The 13,700-nt window shown below is 34.2% G+C and overlaps 1 protein-coding gene across 2 annotated transcripts in view; it reads right to left on the bottom strand.

Moving 5' to 3' along the window:
• The window catches only part of PAPOLA (poly(A) polymerase alpha), a 58,538-nt gene that overhangs the window by 19,699 nt on the left and 25,139 nt on the right, over window positions 1-13,700 (bottom strand). For both annotated transcript variants that reach the window (XM_080684749.1, XM_080684750.1), the window contains exons 8-15: window positions 13,073-13,162; window positions 12,844-12,982; window positions 10,767-10,839; window positions 9,330-9,450; window positions 8,094-8,178; window positions 2,055-2,108; window positions 1,427-1,546; window positions 32-141 (exon numbers count right to left, since the gene is read on the bottom strand). In XM_080684749.1, the coding sequence (XP_080540875.1) occupies window positions 32-141; window positions 1,427-1,546; window positions 2,055-2,108; window positions 8,094-8,178; window positions 9,330-9,450; window positions 10,767-10,839; window positions 12,844-12,982; window positions 13,073-13,162 (792 nt within the window). The remainder of the gene's footprint in view (window positions 1-31; window positions 142-1,426; window positions 1,547-2,054; window positions 2,109-8,093; window positions 8,179-9,329; window positions 9,451-10,766; window positions 10,840-12,843; window positions 12,983-13,072; window positions 13,163-13,700) is intronic.

Raw genomic sequence — 13,700 nt, 5'->3', positions numbered from 1 at the left:
GTACGTTTTGATTGTCCAAGTAGAGCTATACCTGTATCTGTGAAGGACTGAATATCATAGGTGAGATCAACACTGAGATTTTCAGAGTTTTCCGTTTTTTTAAACACTAATCCAATCACCCACATCGTGCGAAATTCTTCCCTGAAAAGTAAGAAGAGTACTAATATAGTTTACCAAGCTTTCATAAAAATAGTTAACAAAGTGAAGTATATGGAAAGACTTGAAATACAAATGTATAAGCAAATTAAGTTCTAAGCCCAAACTCCATTAAAACTCAAAGTCCTCCCCTGAAACCTGCCTTTACTTTTCTACTAATATATACACCATCAAAGTATTAATATACACACCATCAGAGCACTAGGACAAAAATACTTGTATTATCTATGTACTGATAGCCAATTTTCTTAATGATGATCCTAAAGTATCAGAGACACTGTAAACAAAGAAAAATTATGTTCAAACCAACAAAGGAACGGAATTAACATAATGTAGAAAAATGTGAAACAACCTTGAAATAAAAAATTAACTAGAACTTAAAATATATTACTTTAACTTTTAAAACTTAATTGAAAAGGCCACATGAACAGAAATTGACTACAGCATAGTAACCGGAACAAGGGTACGTCATACCTTTGAACATTTAATGACATATCTACTAAATGGAGCATGTAGCCTTTCAATAATTAAGACAGCAGCAACAAAAAAATGTCTACAAAGCTCAAATCACACTCTTTTACATGACTGCAAAAGACAATAATCTGTACAAGCAATCAGAATAACAGCTATTCTATTACAAACACAATCTTAAATGATCCATTATTTGTATTTTCAATCTCTCTTTAATCCTGTTTTTAAAAAGCTTATTATGAAAACTCACTTCACTCTCCAAAATGCAACAAAATACATATAGAATCTCATCAATCAAACCAGAAATTAACCCATGAAAAACCCTTAAAATATGAAGTGAGCCTGCTTTTATCATATCTTCTCAATGTTCCAGAATACAAGTCAGAATTTCACAAGTCAAATCCAAGTAAATTCTCTTTTAAAAATTAAGATAAAATGCAAAGACTGATGTTTGCTATAATAGCTATTCTGACAACCACTGCACAAAACAGAACAAGAAAGATGTTAAGAAAGAGTGCTAAAAGGCAGATCTGCAGAACATGAACTCTTAATTCATTAATAAGCACCTAATCATTACAATTATCAGAGAAAACAATGTATTTCAGTGGTAGTTTTTCTCTAGGAATAATTTTTCTCTTCAGTGTTTCTGATCAGGAAAACCTAAACTGTAAATCTCAAATTGGTTTTGAGCCACATATAATCAATAAAAGTGACTCCAGTTATTTAAAATTGCCTATAAATGCTTCTCTGAGTAAAAGTTAAAAATGGGAAGAGGAAATTAAAATAGAAGACTGCTTACTTGTCAGGATTTTCTTTGGGCGCTGGAAAGGACTGGGGATTCACATGAGCCAGTGTAATAAATTCATTCTTCTCCAAACTTCCAACCAAGATTCGGATTTTCGATTCCACCAAGCCCACCCTAAACAAATGTCACTTAGTATTAATAAAAATTGTCAATTTAAAAAATAAAACAAAATACACAAAACCAAATGTTTATGTAAAGCAGTATTTTGAAGATCATACTTAAACACACAGGGGGGCAGTTCAACTGTCTGGACCCCCATAGGTAAAACAAAGCCTTATGCTCCACCCAAAAATGCTGGAGAGAAAACAGGGGAGAAGATAATCAAACCACACTTTAAACTAGGCCGATTACAAAACATATCCTCACAGATATTTAAAGGAAAAAATAGTATGCTAAATTAAAGCACTTTTTTTTACGTACTTCAAACAGTATTATACATGGATTTAAAGCAAACAGAAGTTGTATATAAAACCCCAAATTCCTATACTTCCATTGTAAGTAGTAAAGCACCGTTTACGAATAAAACCAAACTGGATGTTTCACCCCCTCTCCTACTGTGTTCTGTGGCTATCTGATTCATTTTGAAGTTTATTTTTTCTGTAAAGTCTAATCTTGTACTTACCATTCCAGGCGTTGTTTTTCTGTTGGTGCACTTGCTAGAAGTACAATATAATGCCTTTGAAGATAAAGACAACATGCTATTTATTTAATTTAAGTGCTTTGTGCTGGATATTAATACCATAAGATAATAAGCTTCATGAGTTATGTATCAGCATCAACTTAGCGAGGGGGAAATTGCAATCTCAAAATGTACATGAAATAATAAAAGCTAAATTTCCAAGTTGCTATAACCACTGGCAAGTTTAATACTTCTGTGACATTATTATTTTATGAATAATTACCCCAAAAGCAGCTTAACTCAAGAATGCTGAGTAAACACTGACTGATAAGTTGGTTCACTGACTAAGTGGAGCACTTTACCTATAAGGCTGCTCACTAAAATACAGGGCATCAGAACAAAGTTATTTTAATGGAAATAAAGCACCAAGCGAGGTTGCAGCCACAAAAACAGGTTCACTAAAATTGCATATTACATCAGTATCTTCAAAAAGCAGTATCAAACACATCATGCTGCTTAATTCAAATAAAAGGGAGCAAAAACAACGCCAAGTTAATTAATACTGAAGTTAGGCCTCATGACGTTTTTCAAGTAACAGTATACGTTTCTGTAACAAAGAAGCAGACATCACTAAGGTAAGAGGATTGAGGAAATTTGATTTCTATGCAGATCCCAATTCCATTGAAATTAAGAGAAAAAGCACCCTACTCAGTATGGCTCAATGGATAGAGCGTCAGCCTGCAGACTGAAGGGACCCAGGTTCAGTTCCAGTCAAGGGCACGTACCTCAGTTGCAGGCTACTCCCCAGCCCAGACCCTGGTCAGGGCACATGCAGAAGGCAACCAATCGATGTGAGAGAAACACATCAATGTTTCTCTCTGTCTTTCCCTCTCTCTTCCACTCTCTCTAAAAATCAGTGGATAAGTATTCTCAAGTGAGGATTAAAAAAAATTAGAAAGAGCAAGTTTTTAGAAAACACCATCAAGACCAAATAACTAGCCCTAGCCGGTTTGGCTCGGTGGACAGACGTCAGCCTGTGGACTGAAGGGTGCCAGGTTCGATTCCAGTCAAGGGCACATGCCCAGGTTGCGGGCTCGATCCACAGTGGGGGGCATGCAAGAGGCAGCCAATGAATGATTCTCTCCAATCACGGATATTTCTATCTCTCCCTCTTCCTTCCTCTCTGAAATCAATAAAAAAAATATTTAAAAAAAAGACCAAATAACTATTTTAAGTATTTTTAAAACAGACTATAACTGAAGCATAATTCATACAATTCCATTTCATAAGAGTAAGGAAGTTCAGTCCCATACACTCTCCTACAGAACCCATTTTACAGGTGCTGGAAGCCAAACTTCTCACTTTACCTCAAAAAGCAAACTAACATTATCAGTTTAAGCGTGACCAAAAATTTTAAATTATTTTATTCGTTCAAAAGGCTGAACCTTTTATGTTATCTTTCACATTTTACAAATAAGATTTCTGGCCAGATGCAAATGTATGCCTGCGATCCAGAAAAGAAACTACTACCAGCCCTAGTTCAAATTAGCCACCCACCCTCCGAAGATATTTAGAGGCAAGGGCTACTGAAGATTTGGCAAAGTTAAGCATTTATTTTAACCAAACTCCCTTAAAACAGACCATTTGATTATTTATGCTCACGAAGTATTTGGGGAAAAAAAAGTTCTGATTTTCCATAGCTGTGGAACTCAGACCTAAGACTTGTACAATGGGTAATACCTGAGGAGGGCTTGTGAAGTTCAAATGAGTTAAGCTCAAGTACGTATAAATTAACGGTAACAGAGGTAATGCATATACATATGAAAACATACAGTTAGATATGTGAATATGCAGTCTAAATCCATACAGACTAATACTTCCTTTCCCAGTTTAACTTGTTCAGCACTATTTGGAGCGAACCAATACAGCTGACCCTTGAACCACACAGGTATGTATGAACTGCACAGGTCCACTCACATGTGATTTTTTTTCAATACTGTAAATGCATTTTCCTTATGATTTTAATAACATTTTTTCTCTAGCTTACTTTATTGTAAGGACAAAGTATGAAATACTTAAATAACATACAAATTGTGTCTCTCAATGACGTTATCAATAGCACTTCCAGTCAACAGCACACTATTAGGAGTTAACTCTTTGGGGAGTCAAAAGTTACACAAAGGCTTTAACTGCGTGGGGGTTTTAGTGCCCTAACCCCTGCATTTCTCAAGGGTCAACTGTATATAGAACAAGCACAGATGGCCCAAATAAATAAGTCACATGAAAGCACTTTCAAAAGCTCATGCATTTTATGCACACAGAACCCTACTCTCAGGAGCCCTAAATTTTCTTAAGTCAAACAAATCCTAACAAGATCAGTAACCTGATTTCCAGTTCCCTAGGAAATTGAAAACGAGCAGATTTAAAAAACAGAAACAGGGAAAGGCAGATAGCTCTCTGACAAAGTATAACAACTTATAACAGGAGACAACAAAGTATAAAAAGCAAACATACATAAAAACTCAAAAAAAAACAAAATTATCTGAGTTCACCTAGCTTAGGGACAAAACTCGCCATCTCTAAATCACTTTACCACACTATTAAAATGGATATTCTTAATGACCACCTGAGTGTTCAACAAGAGCTAAAATGTACCATGTTCTTTATTTACTAAGGCAAATATACAATTCATTTAAACATATTTTGTTAGCAATTCAAAGGTTAATGTTTTGAAGTTTAAAGAGTTCGACTCAGGTTCTTGATGAGATGGGGGGAGGGTATCTACTCTGTACATTGTTTAAATACAAATGCATTTGTGAGAGTGTTGAATAACTGACAAATATGTATGCTGAGGTTAAACGTCCTTTACTCAGCCACATTTAGCACGTTAAGCGCCAGCCTGTTTTGTCTTCCGGACGGAAAATACAGTGTCAGTCACTGGTGACTGACAGGGCACTTAATGTGTTAAGCAAATTTAAAGTGGTAGATACAAAATACAATAATGAAGTTTAACAGAAATAACTTGCCATCAAGGAACTTATTTATAAAACAAAGACTTGCCCATGGAAGAAACTAAGAACAGAACCCCAACTCAGTGTAAGTCTTAAAAACCGGAATCGGTGTTCAGTTCCTCAAATCCCTACCAGAGCACAAAGATCAGGTAGTACTAAATTTAGACTATTTTGCTGCTGTTCAAAAAATAAATGTAATCCCCTATTCCATTCTGTCAGGCTTCAGGCCCTCAGATGCCTTCAGAGACACTTTCAAGTATTAATGTAATAGCAATTAACATTTTTCCAAATTTAAAATTTATCTATTTCCCATAATAAACTTAAGTATAAAATTGTGCTCCAAATGAATTAAACCCTATTTAAAAATTCCTAAGAACATTTAATTTAGTTGCTATTATTACTTAATAACTATTTACCCCTAAAAAGTATCTTGTAAGTAGGTTTCCTATTTCATTCATTAATATTTTACCTGGGTAGATCACAGCTCATATGAGTGAAAATTTAATTATCTCTTTGACAAAAATTCTTGCTATTCCATCTTTAAGTAACTCTGGACCAAGACTTATAGTTCACTATTTTTAAAGTTTTTAAAACATTTTAAGGCTGAAGTATTCTATACATATGTACTCCTTGAAATTATAAATTATTAATCTTACACCTTAAACAACATTCTGGCTTTTTTCCTATATCTTCCCTTCCTTGTTTCCTAGTGAAATGAAACACCTAAAATAAGTATTCACAGTTACTATTCAATAATAACTTATTTTATTGCTACTTAAGTGTCAATTTGAGTATCCCTTAAGGAAAAACATAAAAAATTTTTCTCAGGACTATTTTAAGATTTCACAACACAATGTTATCCCTTTCACAAGGACCACTGATCTCTTCTGGAAAATGATGTATTCAGAAGACAAATAAAATTTCCTCCACACTTCTCTCCCTTCCAAGAATGGCAAGCAGGTATTTTACACAATTTAAAATCTTAGACGTAACAAATACTTGCATGATATACTTCAAATAAGGTTTAACCAACTTTGACTCAAGGGAAAACTAAGAATTTCAATTCAGTTGTACAGCCAATCTTTAGAGTAGGTCATATATGTTAAAAGACAAAGTCAAGGCTAGCCTGTGTGGCTCATGTATTTGGAGTATTGTCCTGTCCACTGGAAGGTTCCATTTCTGATCAGAGCACATGTCCAGATTGTAGGTTCAGTCCCCACTCAGGGTGTGCCCCGGAGGCAACTCATTGGTATGGCTCACATCAATGATTCTCCCTCTTAAAAAAATAAATTAAAATCTGTAAATACCTCTAAAGTCTAATCAAAGTATTTACTAGAAATTTGAGAAAATTTTTTGAAGAAATTTAATTTGGTATAGACAAAATTAGCCCATCGTTATCATTATTTCAAATCTGTTTTCCAAGAACTCACAGCTGAAATTTTATTTTTCCTGACATAATTTCCTCCATTTGTTGCTATATCCTCATGTCTAATTAAGTTTAGTCATTCGTGATAACCTACAATGATTGTTTCAAGAGAATTCAGTAAATATAGGAATCTATAATCTTTTAATCAGTCTACTGAAGAGCTGACAGATGCTATTTGGCACAGATTAAAAGACAGCCTAAAAGTTTAGAAGAGCAAGATTAAGCAAGCTTTTAAAAAAAAAAACCTTCCAAGTTCTAGTAATACAAATTTATTCAAATGGATAACACTATCAAGCTTTGTTCAATTTCAACAGTAATCTTTCCTAAAGTAAAGAAAGACATTTAAGTACTTTCAAGAACTTCATTCTACCCACCTCTCATCCTATGAGGAAATGAGATAGGAAAAAGAATGAACCTAGCTTCATCTTTGATTCTCAGGGATTAAGAGATGTTGCTACTTGTCTACAAAACCAATTTATTACTCTCCACACAAGTAATTATGTACTCTATTATGTAGTTTTTCAAGTATCAGAATATATGTTCATTAGCTTAAATGTTCAAAAGTACTCCCTAAACACTGTTTCAAATAAAAAACAAACAAAAATTATCTGCCAAAAGGAAAAGCACAACTTACGGGGAGTAAGTAATAAACAAGAACATTCAATGTTACGCTATTTAACTGTTTACTGGCAAGGTAGTGCTCCCAGAACACAATGAAGCTGGCTCCATCACTGCTATTTCATGCAAAAGATACAGAAACAAAACACAGAGACATCATGAAGGTCATCATTCTTGTTTTTAATTGGGGAAATAGCATAAAGCAATCTTACTTAGATGATTACAAAACACAATCCACAAAATCAAATGGTCAGGAAAGTTTCAACCATTAAAGAAAAAAATTTAAGTGGGACTTTGGCAAGTTTTCAGCTCAGGGCAAATAAAAGTGCAAGTCCATTTTTTTAAAAGTAAGATTTATTGTAACTTACAATTTCATCAAAACCAACACAATCAGGCGTTTAACCTGTACTAAGGTGTTAAACCATTATATTAAAACCATTAGTAAAAACTATTACCCCAACCTAGATTCAAAAAAAAATATTTGTGGAGATACTTAAAGGGGCTTTATTAACATTAGAGGAAAACTGTAGGCCAATTGTATGCTGTAACTATTGAAAACATTTAACTATAATGACACTTTATTAGCTTTCCCTATGTTATAGAGACTCTTAATAAGTTTCCAGAAATAGCTGAAAATACTTGGTTTCTTTATAGAGAATATTAACTACAAATTTTAGCAGTTCACTCCTTTGCCAGGGTATACAGATTTTGAGGTTTGGTGAGGACTAACAGTATCTACAAAATTGAAGTTGCTACAAATGTGGAGTCCGGTTACAGAAGGCAGCAAAACTGTTGGGGCCATACTTTACCTTGACAGATAAAAATATAAGGGGTTTAACTAAAAACAATGCAACCTTTGTGACAGGCAAGTACTGTAGAAGATGTTTAAAGGAAAATTCAGAACTACATTCATCTAGCAAGAAGAGACTGCACATATGAACCATTACTTAAGAGAGCAACATGTCCGACATGCCTTAAAATACATACTTGTACTTTTGAAAGAAGTTTGGAGCTTCAAAAAGTTTGGACCACTCTCCCTTACTCAGCAAAATTTCATCTGTGATAGCAAGACCTAAATTAAAAACACATTAAAATGTTTGCATGGTTCAATCTAACAACCTAGAGTTTTAAAGATCTTAAGCATACCACATGCGTTCCCTAAAACCTAAAATAATGTTAACAAAAGGCAATTCTAGTTAATAGTTTGAGAGCATAAAGATTCTTATATACATACTTTTCAAAAAAGCTGGAGGACTTTTTTGAGAGCCCAGAGCCTGGTATATTACCAATTAGTCTAAAATTCCACGGTCATAAAATGACTTCAAAAACTGAAGCACTAGAGTTACTCAAGAAAATTGTCCCCAAAGCTTTGTTTCTTGTCTTTCAAAAACATGCTTCCTGCTGACTGTAAAAGAATAGCATATCTTCCCATAGGAGGCTGTTTAGACCACAGAAAAACATGGTTCCCTCGGAGTTTCAGGCTGGAAGTTGGACAGCTAATTCTACTTCATAGGCCAGTGGTCGGCAAACTGCGGCTCGCGAGCCACATGCGGCTCTTTGGCCCCTTGAGTGTGGCTCTTCCACAAAATACCACGGCCTGGGCGAGTCTATGTTGAAGAAGTGGCATTAGAAGAAGTTTAAGTTTAAAAAATTTGGCTCTCAAAAGAAATTTCAATCGTTGTACTGTTGATATTTGGCTCTGTGGACTAATGAGTTTGCCAACCACTGTCCTAGGTTGTTGTCAGTCCAATCAAACAATCCCTTCCTTGAAGACTGACAATAGCTGTACTTTCAAACAAACAGTTCTATTGGGGTTCAGAAAAGTTTACAGTTTCTTCCAAAATGGGCAGTTTGAACCCAATCCTGCTCAAAGTTCTTTCCAAGAATATAGTTTGCTAAAAACATCTCATTTCATGAGATTATTTAAAATTTTACATGGCAATCGTATATGGCACTAAAACAACCCCAAAAAGCCCTGCTAAGAATATGACTTTAAATACTGATTAGTGTCCCTATATAATCAAAAATAATAAATCCGCCTAAAAGGAATTAAACTTGTTTTTCATATCAATTCACAAATATATATTGTAATCAATAAATAAAACACCAAAAATCTACCTTGGTGAATGCTTTCTTCAATTTAAATTGTATACCCAACTACTGGGTCTACAATGACTATGTAAATCCTTGTGTATAAAGGAGAGCATAAGGATAACCACTTACCTTGTTTAAACTCCTCAACCATGACCATCCGTGTTGAAACGGACACATTGTACGTGGAGTTCTGCTGTGGGTATGCTGGTGTAATTATAGGCATAAGATGGTACCTATCACTGGGGTTTACCTACATATAATAACAGCCAATCAGTTTCTTCAAGTACATATGCAACAGATACTTGGACTTTTTACCCCTTGTTAAACTGAACCAATGATTAAATTTTATTTCATTCATAGCTGGAGTTGAGAAAGAAAAACCATGTAAGGAGACATTGTTTTTATAGGAATTCTTTACAGAATCAGGATTTGGTCGAGCTAATGGTCTGTTTCAATCACTCAGGCATGACTATTTTGGTAACCTCACTCTACAGAAACAGTGTGCCTGCCGAGCAAAAAAGGTCCTACTTGGACGGCTATTGATGTTTAGTTTTTCTTTTTTCAACAACAGAAATGGGGATGGACACACAATTACACTTTTCAGAAATGTCTTACTCCAATATTCTGTGTAAAACGAATTTTAAACAAGATGAAAACTTGTACTTTAATATACCCTCAACATATAAAGAATTAAGCTTAATTTATTAACACATGGTGAAACTATGTTGGTATCCTGTTACGAGATAATTAACTGACTTAATAACTGTTTATCTTAATCCATATACTACGGATAAGTGGCATATTTCCACAAAGAAAACTGTAAACTCACATCTCTCCAAAAATGCCTTCGGGTATGGAAAACTTGAAAATATACAACTTGAAATAATTATCAGAACTTGAAGCTAATAATTTTGATATTATAATAAGATAGCAAAACAATGTAGAAAAATAGAATTTTATAAACCTCTAAAGCCTTATTCAAACCTAAATATTTTACCTATTAAAAAAGTGCATGTTGTTAACATTTAAATGGAGTAAGCAGTAAAGACCGGAACTTCCCAAGCAGAGTGGAAGCTCTTTAGCACAACCTTGTTTCTGTAATCTGAAACACCCAAACCAATTTTTGTAAGTACATCATAGAAATTAAAGTTATATGCTTAGAAGGTATCTGCCACAGGTAAATATTAAGCAACAGTTTTCCTATAACAACCCAATTTTAACAATATTTAGATCAAATAAAAAAATACAGGGATTTTTAGTATCCTTTTATTTTTTTTTTTAAGCACAAATGCCCGCACACTTTGACTTACAAGGTAGTTCTATATAAAATAAATTAAAATGTGAACTTGATATTATAAATATGTACAATTAAATGTAGTTTACAGGGTACATAATTATGCTTCTCACATCAGAAGACAATTCTAGTTGAGGTTATCTAAGAGAAAGTGTAATACGAACATGTCCACTCATAGGTAAAGGATGGAAAGTGTCCCTGAAGTTTATGCAGATGACTTTTACTTGTTATTGCACAGTGTGAATTTGTAGGGGAAAAAATAATACACTAACCCTTGGGTCCCATACAGGCAAATTAAGATTGCATTCTTCAGGCTGTTTCAATAGCACTGGATTTGGCCATTCCCTGTTTAAAAAGATTGTAGCACTTGATAAGACTTGGATATTACCATCTAAACGTATTTTGTTAAACATACAGCATTGTGAATGTGATCCTTCTTCATTCATTTTTCCCTTTTGGTTTACATAATCTTTTATTCCTGTTGACGTTAAACTACTTGGAACACTTTTCCTCTATGAAATTAACTTAAACCACTTGGTAGCTTTCTCAGACTGAAGTCAAACATCTTGTCTGCCCCTCAAAAAACTGATAACGCACTATTTAAATTAAAAAGTACTACTCCAAGACATCTGACATGTTCGCCTCAATTCCTAATAGGTAAATCCTCTTGAAAGACAAAAATCCTATCTTTATACTAGCTCATTCCAAAGACAACTGAGAATGAAAAAGTTAACTCATTATAGGCAAAGCATAAATAATTGTAAAAATTATGACATTTTTCTCTGCCGCGTAACTAAAGGTTATGAGTATGTGTAATAAAAATTTGTGACGTGAACACATTATTTTCAAGATGCACCCTCTGAGTTAGCCACTTCAGTCCTTTATGGAAGAGATTAAAAGCTGGAAAACATTTGCCATTCTTCATATCAAGGTTAACATCTTTAACATTATTTTGCTATAGATGTGTAGCATTAAGAAAAATTCTGACATTCTTTAGTTATTCTCATCAAACCTGATTATACATTAAGAAGTACTATCAAAACCATAAAGAACAGAATGTGTCTTTAAAAGTGTGGCACATGCTTTGCATTATCAACTGTATCAAAATAAACCTCTGATTTTTATAAAATAAATAGAAAAGACTCTTTTTGTTACAGAGGGAAGAGGTATAGAAGTTGGCAGGCATAGAGGAAAGACAAATCTCTAAAATTTGATTAAAACCAAAAACCCTGAGCTTTTGGACCAAAGCAACTAATACAAAATGCCAATAACCTTCTATCTTATTATTCTTTAAGAAAAAAAAAAAAAGTGGCCCTAGCTGGTTTGGCTCAGTGGATAGAGTGTCAGGCCTGCGGACCAAAGGGTCCCAGGTTCAATTCCGGTCAAGGTCACACATACGTACCTTGGTTGCAGGCTCATCCCCAGCCCAGGCCCTGGTCAGGGCGCATGCAGGAGGCAACCAATCGATGTGCTTTTCTCATATCAATGTTTCTCTCTGTCTTTCTCTCTCTCTTCCATTCTCCCTAATAATCAACAGAAAAATATCTTCGGTTGAGGATTAACAACAACAACAAAAAAAAAGTGAACTTCCTGAAATGAAAGTTAAAGAAAAATCTCTGCAGGGTTAATGAATAATCTCAGAGTGATAGTCAATTAATTGCCTTTTTTCAAGCAGTTAGTTATTCTTAAAAGTTTTTTATATAGCCCGGCCGGGGTGGCTCAGTGGTTGAGTGTCAACCCATGAAACCAAAGGTCATGGTTCAATTCCTGGTCAGAGCACATGCCCAGGTTGTGGGCTCAATCCTCAGTGGTGGGAGTGCAGGAGGCAGCCAATCAATGATTCTCTCTCATCATTGATGTTTCTATCTCTCTCTCCATCTCCCTTCCTCTGTGAAATCAATAAAAATATATTTTTAAAAAAGCTTTTTATATAGTTTGCATCTTAATGGGCAGCTGAAATCAAAAACAATCAAGAAACTAAGGGACTACAGGTTTAGAATAATTCAAAGAGTAAAAGGTGGTATATTTAAGTTTATCCAAAGTAGCTGATATCCCAGCCTATCAAGTCACTAAATTACAGACATTACAGCTAAAATTCAGTTTATTTAGAGGATAAGTTTATGCAGGAGGTACAAATAGCAACTGCCTTACTATCCTGGGAAAGCTAGGGAAAAGGAATGGAATTAAGTTTGCCGTTTTATATACAACATGACCACCCCCAAGACTACCTAAATAGCTACAACATGATCTAAAATTTGAATCTGAAATCAGCTGCAGAAATGTCATAGAAATAAGACTGAACTTCAGTGTCTATAATCAATTTTATTTTAATATAATCTAAACACATACCATTTAGAAAATACCAAGAAAAATTTATGTACAAGAGTTGATGCTATTGCATTTGGATAAAGCTGGCAAGTTCTTGCTACTAGCATAGCCCAGGAAACACCACCGAGGAAACCTAATATATTGGAATAGATGTTGTGGCCTGTTGATAAGGGAAAAGCAAAAAGAAAAGTTAGTGTTGAACAAAAGCTTAAATAGTTTTAATAAGCTAGCCAACAAATTCTGAACTCACGTTTGGCCCACAGTTTGATAGCTCTCAGAGTTAACCTGAAGTTGTCAATGTTTGGTACTAGGTGTAAAATTTCATCGGTTACCCTGCAACCTGATTAACAGGAGTGAAAAAAACAAAACATTGAATCATCAAAAATTTAATAATATTTCTTTTAAATTTCTCAGATTAATGTCAAACTTAAAACTTTATTGGTAGAATCAGTAATGTTAATTAAATAAAGAGGCAAATAAAAAACTCTAAAACTTTCATCTCCTATCAAAAGCAGTACCCTCAACCAAAGAATCTGAACTGTAATGTGCTTCATCTCAAAGTTTCAACTCATAATTAAAACTTCTAGTCCAGAAATACTGAGGAAGGTCTGAGCCACTTAAATTGCCAAGAATTGTTCTTTAAGAGCATGGTAACAAGCAGTGCTAATACAAGTGTTCAAAGGCAATCTTTTAAAATACAACAATTGAAAACATTACAAAGGACATCAGCATCAAAATTAGAGTTACATTGTAAAACCAAATCATTAGCAATAGAGTGCCAATGTCAGACAGTCTTTTAATGTCCCAGGAGATTAAAAAGGAAAAAAAAACATGAAAACTGAATTAAAAATTTTTTTAAATCAATAAAATAAATTACC

This window comes from Plecotus auritus (assembly GCF_963455305.1).
Source record: "Plecotus auritus genome assembly, chromosome: 1".
Lineage (NCBI taxonomy): Eukaryota > Metazoa > Chordata > Mammalia > Chiroptera > Vespertilionidae > Plecotus > Plecotus auritus.
The sequence above is the reverse complement of the archived record's forward strand: the minus strand, read 5'-3'. Positions and strand labels throughout refer to the sequence as shown.